This window comes from Spermophilus citellus (genome assembly GCF_964194105.1).
Source record: "Spermophilus citellus genome assembly, chromosome: 7".
Lineage (NCBI taxonomy): Eukaryota > Metazoa > Chordata > Mammalia > Rodentia > Sciuridae > Spermophilus > Spermophilus citellus.
Window position 1 is genome coordinate 148,653,339 of NC_138188.1, and position 12,541 is coordinate 148,665,879.

General features: G+C 36.8%; 1 protein-coding gene across 1 annotated transcript in view; it reads right to left on the minus strand.

Moving 5' to 3' along the window:
* Positions 1-424: 424 nt before the first annotated feature.
* CYYR1 (cysteine and tyrosine rich 1) overlaps positions 425-12,541 on the minus strand; it is a 123,227-nt gene continuing 111,110 nt past the window's right edge. The window contains exon 4 of the mRNA XM_081300703.1: positions 425-3,199. Within this exon, the coding sequence (XP_081156829.1) occupies positions 3,066-3,199 (134 nt within the window). The 3' untranslated portion in view covers positions 425-3,065. The remainder of the gene's footprint in view (positions 3,200-12,541) is intronic.

A 12,541-nucleotide genomic window follows, 5' to 3' on the forward strand; every position in this document is an offset into this window, starting at 1 on the left:
TAAGTGCTTTTACATCTAAAGGTAGGCACTTCATAAAATTTACATTTTGGTAAAAGGCAACCATGTGATGTCAATATCTTATCCTTTTTCATTTGCTATATAACTTTTTCAAGAGAATAGATAACCATAGTTTTACAAAAGAGGAATATAAATTTGTCTCAGTTACATTTAAATGGACTCCCACAGAAGGCAAACCAAATTGTATTTTTCCCTTTTCTTTTTGTTAATCTATTGTATGTTTTCATGGTTAAGTTCTGAGATTTTACTGATATAAAATCTATAGGAATATTTGCCTTCTTATCTTTTACTTTAAAGTGAAGCTTTTATTGCCTGTAGAACTTGATACAATTTCTCCTTCATCATTGGAAAAACCTCATAAATCCACTGACCAGTCAGATGATTTTTTAGGAGGTGGCAGCTGACATTGAAGAGTGTTTGGCTTGTAGCAACTGTGTTTTAACTCTCAAAGTAAATAAGTAATAATCAATTGTTGCTTTTATTTTTAGAACCATAGAAACTCACTTGCATTAAAAAAAATGAGCAGAACTTTTGGGTGTCCAATGGGCTTATTTACCATTTGATTTAGGTATCCTTTCTAGATCATATATTAGGTTCGTTTTGAAGTCTTCATAACAGGAAGCTTTACAAAACAGTTTTGTCATTAAGAAAGCTCGAAATGCTGTTTTTAAATAGAGGGATACCTTGGAGATATTGTGGGTTCAGTTCTAGACCACCACAATAAAATGAATAGCATAATAAAGTGAGTCACAATTTTTTGGCTTCCCAGTGACTATTAAAGTTAGGTTCACATTGTACTGAGTCTAACTGTGCAATAACATTATGTCTGAAAAATACTTTATTGCTAAAAATGATAAGGATCATCTCAGTCAGCATTCGATCATAATATTTTTGCTGGTGGAGAGTCTTTAACTCAACTTTGGTGGCTGCTGACTGATCAAAGTGGTGTTTAATAAAGGATGGGGAGGAGGTTGCAATTTCTTAAAACCAGGCAAAAGTAGAGTCTGACACATAGATTGACTTTTTCGTGAAAGATTTCTCTGTAGCATATAATGTTGTTTGATAGCATTTTATCTACATTAGAACTTTTTTCAAAATTACAGTATATCGTCTCAAACACTGATGCTAATTTGTCAACTAGTTTTTTGTACTATTCTAAATCCCTGGTTTTTATTTCAACAATGGTCACAGCATCTTTACCAGGAGTCAATTCTACCTCTGTAAACTATAATTTTTTTAAAAGAATTTTTTTTTTCTGAGTAATAGATCTCAATAGTGGGCTTAAAATATTCAGTAACCCATGTTGTAAATAGGCTTTCTTGTTCCATGAATAGAGCACAAGAACAGTAATTCAGTATAACTTTCAGGAATTTAGGATTTTTAGAATGGCAAATGAGCATTGGCTTCCATTTAGAGTTACCAGCCGTATTAGTCCCTTAAAAAAATTGAATCATCCTGTTCTTTGAAGCTCTGAGGTCAGACATTGACTTCTCCATAGCTCTGAAAGTCCTGGATGGTATCTTCTTTCAATATAAGGCTTTTTCATTGACATTGAAAACATGTCGTTTAAAAAACTAAAAGTAAAATCTGTTTAGCCTTTTCATGAATTACCTGAGCTAGGTGTTCTAGAGAACTTGCTGCAGCTTCTTCTATATAGGCACTTGGTTCGCTTGTGCTGTCTTGTTATAGAGATGGTTTCTTTCCTTAAACCTCATGTCCTGAGCTCTGCTAACTTCCAACTATTCTTCTGCAGCTTGCTCAACTCTCTTGGCCTTTATCAAATTGAAGAGAGGAATAGGCTTTGGCTTAAAAAAAATGTAGTGGCTGGTTTGATCTTCTATCCAGAAAGTTTTACCCACTAAAACGTCCTCCATACCAGCAATCAGGCTACTTCTCTTTCTTATCTTCACTGGAGTAGCACTTTCAATTTCCTTCAAGATTTTTTTTTTTTTTTTTTTATATTCACAACTTGGTTTACTACTGCAAGAGGCTGAGCTTTCAGCTGTCTCTGCATTCTACATGCCTCTCGTTGAGCTTGGTTATTTCTAGTGCATGATTTAAAAGGAGAGATCTATGACTCCTCCTTTCAGTTAAACACATAGGGTTATTAATTGACATAATTTCAACTTTTTTTTATATCTTAGGGAATAGGAAGTCCTAACGGGGACAGTCAGTTGGTAGTGCAGTTGGAACATTCACAATATTTACCCTTTCTTAAGCTCCTTGCCCTACTTGGGCACAGTTTGTAGCATATCAAAACAACTGCTATAGTAACATCAAAGATCACTGATCACAGATCACCATAACAGATACAATGATAAAGAAAAAAGGTTTGAGATATTGTAATATCTCAAAATGTGAGACAGAGACAAGAAGTGACTGTATACTACTGTAAAAATGGTGCTGATGAACTTACTCAATGCAGGCTTGCCATAAACCCCCATTCTGTAAAAAAAATGCATTTTTTTGTGAAGCACAGTAAAGAAAAGTGCAATAAAATGAGGTATGCCTGTACTAAAAACCAAAGTCCCCTCTGGTAACTTCCATCCAGTGCCTCAAACAGTGCCAGGCACATATTAGGCCTCAGACACTCAATATACATATATTAATAAAAGAAAGAAGGAGCAATTCTGGTTCTGACTTTAAAGCTACATAGAATAAAGCTGTTGGCTTATGTAGTCCGGGCCATTCTCCTGTTCTACTGCAGTCTTCTCTTTTACAGGATCAATACTGAAACTTCCTTCATCTAGTCTTTAAACATCAGTTATGAGAAGTTCTCTCAATCTCATTCCTCTTCTTTGAATGTGCTTAAGTGGATCAGATCCCTTAAAACGTGATTCTGAAGAACCATGCATAATAATCCACATGGGGTCAGCTCTGATCAGGGTGGGAACCCTGTGCCTCTTAGCACAGACAGTCCACCAGAAATAGTATCTGACCCATAAAAGTATTCCTTAGAGCAATCCTTTTCTGTTTGTTTAGGAATAGAGGCATTTTAATCTAGGCAAGATCATTGATTGACACATATTCTGTCTCCAGGAGAAACATTATTTCCGTGAATGTCCAGGATAAGGAGGGGGTGGAGAATGCTGTGCTGAGGCCTGTGGAGTTGGGGAGTATGGAGGAGGCAAGTCTGCACAGTATTCCATCTCGTGGTCGTAACCATAGGGGGGTGGTGGCACTGAAAAAGAAAAGGAAGAGACCATCAGGCATTTGGAGAGTATTCAAGAGTCGTACTTGGACCACTGGACTGGATACTTTGAAAGGGAGCATAATTTTTGTCTGAAAAAGATTTTTTGTTTCAGGTAAAAAATACGTACTGTGAAAGGATAAGTGTTGTGAAATGTGGCAAATAGATGGAGGTGTTTAGAATTGGAGGCATAGGGAGAGATCCTGGGAAGTATGATGCTGAGGAGTAAAGAGAGAAAAAGATGAGGAACAATTCAAGTTTGACCCAAAGCAAAGAAGCAGGAGAGAGCACTGTTGTTTCAGCAAGATGTCTGTGGAGGGGAAATAGGGAAAGACATTGTGGAGTGTGGCTACATTATCATGGCAGGCTGTGAGTGTCTTTATGGTGTGCACCGCAGAGTTATCAGAGATGATTTTTAATATATTAGTGAATGTGCTTTGGGAAAAGGATTCCTTTTTGGGGGGGTTGGGGGGGTTAGGGGTACCAGGGATTGAACTCAGGGGCATTCAACCACTGAGCCACGTCTCCAGCCCTATTTATTGTATTTTCTTTTAGAGACAGGGTCTCACTGAGTTGCTTAGTGCCTTGCTTTTGCTATGGCTGGCTTTGAACTTGTAATACTCTTGCCTCTGTCTCCGAAGCTGCTGGGATTATAGGTATGCACCACTGTGCCTGGCAGGAAGACGATGCTTTAAGCAGCACGGACTCAGGAAAACTGAAGAAAAGGTGAACTGATTTAGGAGCATAACTAAGAGATGTTTTAGTCAGCTTTTTCCACTGCTGTGACTAAAAGACCCATGCAAAACAACTGTAGAGGAGGAAAAGTTTATTTGAGGGCTCATAGTTTCAGAGGTCTCAGTCCATAGACATCAGACTGTGTTCTTCAGGGCTCAAGGTGATGTTCTTCAGAACATCATGGTGAAAGAGGGAAGCAATTCACATCATGATCAGGAAGCTGAGAGAGACTCCACTTGACAGATACAAAAACATACCCCCAAAGCATGCTCCCAATGACCCACCTCTTCCAGCCGCACCCTACCTACCTTCAGCTACCACTCAGTTAATCTCTACAAGGGGATTAATTCATGGATTGGGTTAAGGCTCTCATAACCCAATCAATTCTCTTCTAAACCTTCTTGCATTGTCCCACACATGAGCTCTTGGGGGACCCCTCATAGTCAAACAATAATAAGGGATTCATGATGATGAGGAGAAAACATTCATATATTCCCTGATGAGCCAAGCATTTTGAGTACTTAGGTGATTAGGGGATGCCTGGGTATGTGGAAAAAGGGATGACAATGAGAAAGAAGATGCAAAGGTATGATTGCTCCATTGATCTATCAGTCTATCTACTCTATATGACAAGCAGGTTTTGGAATGATGAATTTAATTTTCTAAATATTTGAAAAAATTGTCTTGAATTTACTTTATTTATATGTCAGTGTGTTTTAAAGTCACACTTAAAACACTTTATGATGACTACGTATGGATGTCTATTTTGTAGTGATCTCAATCCTGTCTCCAAGATCAGAAGAGAGACTCCCCTTTAAGCTGAATTTCATCCAGCTCTTTGAGGAATTAATCACTCTGCAACAGCTGAGCAACCCCTCAGCAGCGATTCTGAAGGTATGGCAGAAGCTGAATCATCTTCAGGATCCTGGCTGTGTTTGGAAATCAACATGCCTTAATTGGTTACTGTGAATCCAGCCTCAATCTCAAGATCTGTGTCATGATAATGCAAATGAATGGCTAAGCCTTAAACATTAGAATGCAACTATCTATATAAATATATTTCTAAGTGTCTTCTAAATTGTTCTCCTTCTACTAAGAACTTAGCCATGTTCTGCTAAACAGGGATAGACAAACATGGGGCCTCAACTGCTAGGGTCCTGCCAAGTATGTTTCCTTGTGGATTGCTCTGGCTTGCCTCTTTGTCAAGTGCTTGATAATGGAACCATTTACAGACCTCCTTAGAGTTGGAGGATATGATGATGCTGAACTGAGTCACCTACAGAAAGGGAAAGAAGGAGCCAGAGAACTAAGTGAGATGTTCCTGAGGGTGGTCGCTAAGTCCCTGGTGGACACTGAGCAGGTTGAGGGCTTTCCGCAGAGGATGCAACTCTGTAAAAAAATCGATGAGGGCGTTTTCAGTCTCTAACACTCCTTCAGCCTGCGCTACTCTAAGCTGTGTTTTCTACAACACTGTGGGATAACTGCACACTTTCCCTCTGAACTTTACGACTTGTTGGCTGCATTAAGTCTTAAGAGGACTTAGATAAAAAATTTTTATGAAAAACTTTATCCAAATCAAAGAAGGGAACACTATAGCCTTCATGTAAAGTCCAATTTGACCCCCATTCCACAGCTTCCTGTGACAGTAAAACTGTACATTGAGGATTTTCCCCTTCCTGCTTAAGGAACATACTCTGACTTATCCTGCCAATTGACTCTACACCAGTCCATGTCTTGGACTCCTGGTGTGTGTGGCTGTATCCATAACAAAGTGTCTGCACTGAGCCATCTGCATAAAAACTGCTGGGTGATGTTTTAGTGAGATATCCTTAGTATTTCCACAGCTGCATGTTGAACATGAACATCTCAGGTATGAAACAGTGTTCTTTTCTACATATAACCTCAGAATTTTGATAAAGCAGTAACATAATATTGAATATTGCATTTTTATCATAACTGTTGCTAGAAAATATTTTCCAATGATACTTGTATACTGGTGGACTTTGTTATCTTTCTTACTGATAATAAGTTCTATTAGGAAGTAAACTTTTCAAGATATCAATCAATTATAGACTTCTTGATTAACCCTCAGAGGTTTTGTTCTTTTTTATACCTGAAATAATCTTAGAAAAAAAAATGTGTGGATGCAGTGGAGAGCCTTTTAAACTCTTTCAAAACCAATATATAATTCTTTGCTATAAGTTGGGTAAGTTACGCCATGTCAGATGTAGTTGTCTATAACATAAAAAAAAAATAATGGAGGAACACTATAAAATTCAGAGGAGGAATTTAGTATGTTCACCCACTCAGACCACTATTTTTAAAATAGATGCCTGGTGTCATCAAAACTATTCAACATTATTATATCTTATTTGTTTTCAAAATAAATCTAAAGTGAGTTATTCTGTAAAGCAACATTTTCTTTTTTGTGTTTTTATCACTGTATTATAATTATACATAATACTGAGGTTCACTGTGACATATTCATGTACACACATAATTTACTCTAATTTATTCCCAGTATGTCTTCTTTTCCCTCTCCACCTCTCTCCCCCAGTTCCCCTTTCTCTACTCTTCAGTCTTTCCTTTCTTTATTTACATGTATACATTTTTACATTGGTGAAAGTTATATATAAAAGTGGGATTAGTGTGGTATATTCATATGTGACTATAGCATAGAGCCTTTCTTCCTCCTTCCTCCTTGGTCTCCTTCTCTCCTCTACTGAAGTCTCTTCTATTTTCATGAGATCCATCCCTGCCTTTTAATACCTTTTTACTTTCTAGCTTCTGCGTAGACGAGAGAACAAATATAGGATCCTTGCCTTTCTGAGTCTGGCTTATTTCACTTAGCACTGTGTTCTAAACCAGTTGCATCTGTTTACCCACAAGGATTTTAGAACATTTGTAAGTGGAAGAAAATCATCCATGATTTTGTCATCTCAATTTGACAAATAAAATCTTTACATATTATCTTCCAGCTGCTTATGTATATTTATATCTTTTCAGTCACATACAATGCCAAATGTTTTTCCACTTTGCATTATATCTTTTTCATTCTGCTACATATTCTTCACAGACTTATTGCTATGATTGCATAAGATTCTACTGATCATTCAGTTATTTTGAGGTTAAAATTCTTCTTATTATAAATATGTGTGAGATGGCTATCTTCTTGCACAGAGACTTTTTCGAATGATTTCTTTAGAATAAAATTCCAGAAATTGGCTAAACTGGCCAAAATAACATAAATTTTATTGTTCAGAACACACTATGATATTATTTTCAAAAGGAATTGTTTCAATTTAATGAAAGAAAAAATATAGCTCTTTATTTTACTTTGTCAGTTCTTTGATAATAGCTAGGGTTTACATTATTTTACATTAGGTTTTCTGTTTTCATACCATGTGAAATTTTTTTCTGCACTGATAACTTACAAATTGAGCTCAATTAGAGTTAAAGTATAATTGAGGTAAAAAAATATAAACAACATACAAAATTACATGCTTTTTCTTTTAGGGATAATTTGTAAAAATAGTTTATTTCATTATGCAATTTGTACCACATTAGTATACTAAAATTTAAAGCTTGTATATAACAAAATGTGCCTTTTCATCTTCATTATTCTGTTTTTATAAGCATATAGTTAGTCTTCTTTTTCAGATATCTGATATATAATTATTTTGAGTTTGTCCATTTGTGTTTATATACTTAATGCTGCTTTACATTTGTTATTTTGCTATATGTTTTTGCATCAAAGTTTATTTTTTCTAAGTTTTTAAGTTTTGTGCAAACCAAATTATCTAAATGTGGCCTTATCAAATAACCCTCAACTTTCACATTGTTTTGCTGTGTACTTTAGAATATGTACAATTCTAATATAATGTTGTGGTTCCAAGAGTAAGGCTTTCTTAATATTAAAAATACCTAATTTAAACTACTACTGATTTTAAATGGTTCTAATGTTTGGTGGACTGCAAATCTCATTTTTAAAGACATTTTTTACTTTTTTATTGCTAGGTGCAGATCTCTTCTTCCACTCTTCCAGAACCCCTATTCACAATTCACCTGAGCCCTGCCCAGAGCAGAGGACTTAAACAGAAGCCCACAAAGCTCCTGCCAGACGACTAGTGCCCCTGCTCAGCCACACAAACAGTACTACCTGTTTCTCTTCCACAATGACTAAGATACTGAGATATTAGAACCCATTGTTCCCCTTCCTCTCAGAGGACATCAAGACAAATCCTATCCTATTTTACATCCCTCTGTTACCATGACAAGGACAATCTCCCAGAATAGGCTTCATTGTAAACTTAACCCAGGAAGCTTCTGCACATCTAATCTGATTGATTTTCCAAAGCTCCTCCACCCACTTGACTGTGCTCAGTGGAAAACAAAGCCTGTCACCACAAAAGTTCCGCATGTCCCTGTCCCTTCCTTCACCACTCCAGCTCAGAACATGAGGAAGTTCTTTTATGATTGTGTCTGTTTCTCTGGGAAATAAGATGTGATGAAAAGACAACTGCTGAGAGTGAGAAAGGCCCTAAATAGACTTTTTTTAGGTTTGAGAAGGGACAAGATTGCATGAGACAGTTCTCTCAGGGATGGAAGCGAACATCCAAAACACCTTTCTACTCTAACTGAAATCTGATTTTCCACAGCAGGGTGGTTTCCTTTGCAGCACTGTCAAATTGGAACTGTTATATTTCTCCCACGTCCCACAATCTATAGGGTCAGAACTTGCTCAGAGTATCTGTGGTCTTCCTATCTATTTTTCCAACTATTGTCTATTTTCCCTCTTTAAAAATCCGAGCTCTTTTGTAACACATATGCCACCAGATTATACTACTTTCTGTTTCTTTTTATTGATGTCTCTGGCCCTTCTTGCCCCAAACCCCTATTCATTGGAGACTTAGAATCTGGTCCACCTATTTTTCCTTCCCCTCATCTATTACCATTTTTCTGTCAGTTGAACATCATGTAAGACCGCCTTTCAGTCCCCTGACATTTTTACCTTCAATTGTTTTCCTCATTCATGTCATCATCAATGATGGCGCTATTTTGTAAATCTCAGTTTACAGATCTGACCAGTACCCTTTATCTTCTTAGAATGTCCATTCCACCACATCTGGGATTTCATGTTTATAGGTGGCAATTTTAAAAAAAATCAGTTTAATTATATGTCATCTCTTTGCCATCTTCATGAAGTTCTTCTTCATTCAGCTTAGATCTGTGCTTCATCACTAAGATGGTTCCTTTGCCTCTATGGTCAATGACCTTATCTCTTTTTCCCCCCCTAGCCCTGATGAAACCCAACATTTTGGTTGCCCTTCATTTTTTATCCAGGAGCTTAATGTGCCTAGAAACAAAGTTCAATCATGCTAACTGATCTTACTTTAAATAAATGATCATTTTCTTAAGTGTGGCGACCCTTGGTATTGCTTGGAAATCATATACACCTTTAGGCATTTTTCACACCCCATTTTCTGAGATGAGTTTCATATTTTCTTTTTTGTATTTTACCCTTTGGAGGGAAAATTCTTTCTCATTTTACTGAAAAAAATTGGCACCAGCAGAAGTGAAGATCCTCATACTCTGATCCCCCCATCTACAGCTGACCTCATCCATGCACTACCTGCCCCCTGTTAAGGCACTCTCCGATTCCATCCAAGGCTACCCAGTCCACTGTGTGTTAAATCCTATTCCACATACTCATGGACCCTGATTTTCAATAATCCCCTCTACCTTCAGTGTTTATCAGTTTCCCCCTTGACCTTTCCCATCAGTGTATTTGCTAGAGGAACCAGACACCAGAATCTGGATTAACTAATGGAAAGCAAAAAACCTCTGACTTCATGTCCATCCCACTTTTCTTGACCCATCATATAGCAGGACACTTGAACTTGTTATCTCTGCTTCATCCTACAATACCTTCATGAATTTATCTGCAGTACTGATTCTATAAGTATAATTAATACAATTGCAGAGAAAGCTTTTTCACTTCATGTTTGGGTTCTCTGAAGCAGGTTACTGGAACAGCTTGCCTGGGTGAAGACAACCACATTCCTTCCATCTGTTTTGTTTTCCTCCAGTAGGAGTTGTGTCTTCAAGTTCACAGTCACAACTTTATTACAGAGAACCCCTCCAGTATGGATTTTCATGTATTAAAAAGGTCACACAGGAGCTGAACCTTTTTTTTTTCATATTAAGTACAAACACAGACATTTTCTTCAGTATAAATTTCTGGTCTTGAAAGAGGTTTGGTGAGTACTCAGAAGTCTTCCTGTGTTTAGTGCATGTACTAAGGTTGCTTTTGTTTCTGAATGCAGTGAGGCATATGGAGCGTTGATCCCCAATGAAGTATTTTCAAGAGATATTGAAGATTACAGGCCAGTTGCTTTATAAAATGTAAAATAAAACGAAATAACTAAAACGAATGCTTTCTAACAGGAGCTAGGAGAATGTGATACAATTGCACTAACACTGCTAAAGATCAAACCACAGAATGTTCCAGTAGACTGGATGAACAATTGAAGTCAGAGTCCCTAGTCCTCAGCTGGCAGTATCCCAGTTAACTAGTCAAACAGAACAGGTTTGTGATTTAGAATTCTTGCCTGGCCAATGAATTTACCCTGAAAACAGCTTTCTCTAGTAATCTCCTATGAAATCTCTCCTGCACTTGCCTTACAGGATACTCTTAAGGGCTGACCTGACTCGGTGTACCTGAATTGTGATTTTTGTTTTCAAATAAATGCTATTTATTTTAGTCTCTGGGTCAATGACAACTTGGGTTTGTCAGATATCTTTCATGCTAAGGATCAGGCTGTGAACGCCCAGAAAGAACACTACAAACAGCTACTGTATAACATCCATCTGTCCTTCTATGGTGCTCTTAATTTTGATAATCTGGCCAAGATGTATCTGAATAGTTACTCTTTTTCCTCTTATTAACTGAGAAAAAAACATCCACTAGACATTAAACTAGACATCCCCTAAACATTAAGCACTGCAAATATCTTGCTCCTTGGCAACATTCTCCTCTAGTGTTAGTGACTACTGATGAAGATTTTGTTCCAAATCTTATGTTGATTTTAAAGGGGTAATTTTCCCCCCAATTCTACAGTTTCCTTCTACCTTTATCCTTTTGTATTCTTCTGTTAGGAAGAGACCCTGCCTACTTCTCCAATATCTATCCATCTACCATTTCTCTCTCCCAGGAGACTCAATACTGTACTTCAAACCTCCATTTTCTTGATGGGATTAAAATCGCTTGCTTTCTTTTCTGTTTACATTTGATTTTTATATCTGTCAATTTTGTTACGGCTTGACTGTATTATTTTCTTTTATATGTGTATCAGCCCAACCTACTTTTCGAAAAAGGGTTAAGATGATCATTTTTCTTTGTTTACTCTCTAGTTTTCTTTGAAAAGAGTGAAAATGTACAACTCAACACTTCTTATCTTCACACTATTTTAAAAATAATTGCAACTAAAGAGGACTCCTGTTTATTCTACCCAATACAGCTGAAAAGTTTAATTTGGGAAGGTCATTCTCCAAGAAAGTGTTAGAAGTGACAGCAGAATGACATTCTCTTCTCCCTGTACAGAGCAGTAATATTCGCTGCAGGGTTCCCACCAAGTACTTTCATCATGGGACAAGACATCATTCTTTAAGTGATGTTCTTCTCATTTATCTGGTTTCTAGGCTGTAGAACTAGACAACACAATAAGTTGGGTTTTTATTTCAATTTTCACAGGGTTAATTAATTAATGTGAGTAAAAGTCTTGTATTTCCATACATGAAAGATTTTGAAAAGCAGTCAATACCATTATGTGTGGTTTCCTGATGCTTTAAGTAAAAGCTTAATTAGTGACTTTGAGAAGGAAATGAGAAGTAATCAAGCACATTAGGCTTTTGAAGATCTAGGCTATTTTTGCAAGAAAAACACTTCCAGCATGTTCTGTTTCCAGAACAATGCATTTATTGGAATTGCAACATACTGCTGTGACCTGCCACTATGTAAGGAGCCACTGTAGAGTTAAACAGGATTCTAGGTGCAAAACAGAAACTGCAAACCTAAAAAAATCTGACCTCACTTTAAAATAGTGATGTTTTCTGGTTCGATACAAGATTTGTATTTGAAGAAAGATAAAATAAAATATAAAATATTTTATAAAAGTATATTTATTTGATTTAAAATTGAATATAAACTTTTTCTTTTGGTCAAGCAAATGTGTATGTAGAGTAATACTTATGGAGCACTTCTCCCTGCCTTCTCTCCAATTAATGTCTCTACTTGATTTTCCTGTGTTCTGTTCTTGGGTTATGATTTGATTCAGGGGGAAAAATGGGGAGATGTGAAGAATAACAAACGGTTTCATCTCTTCTTCTCCTTTTATCCTAGTCCCAACATCTTTACCTTCTTGACAAATTGGGAATATTTTAAATCACAAATTGTTCTCTGTTATGGTTTGGATATGAAGTTCCCCAAAGACTCATGCGTCGAAGGCTTACCCAATGTAGTGATGTTCAGATGTAGAGCCTTTGAAGAATGATTGAATCCTGAGGACTCTGACCTTATTAGTGGATCAATACATTGAT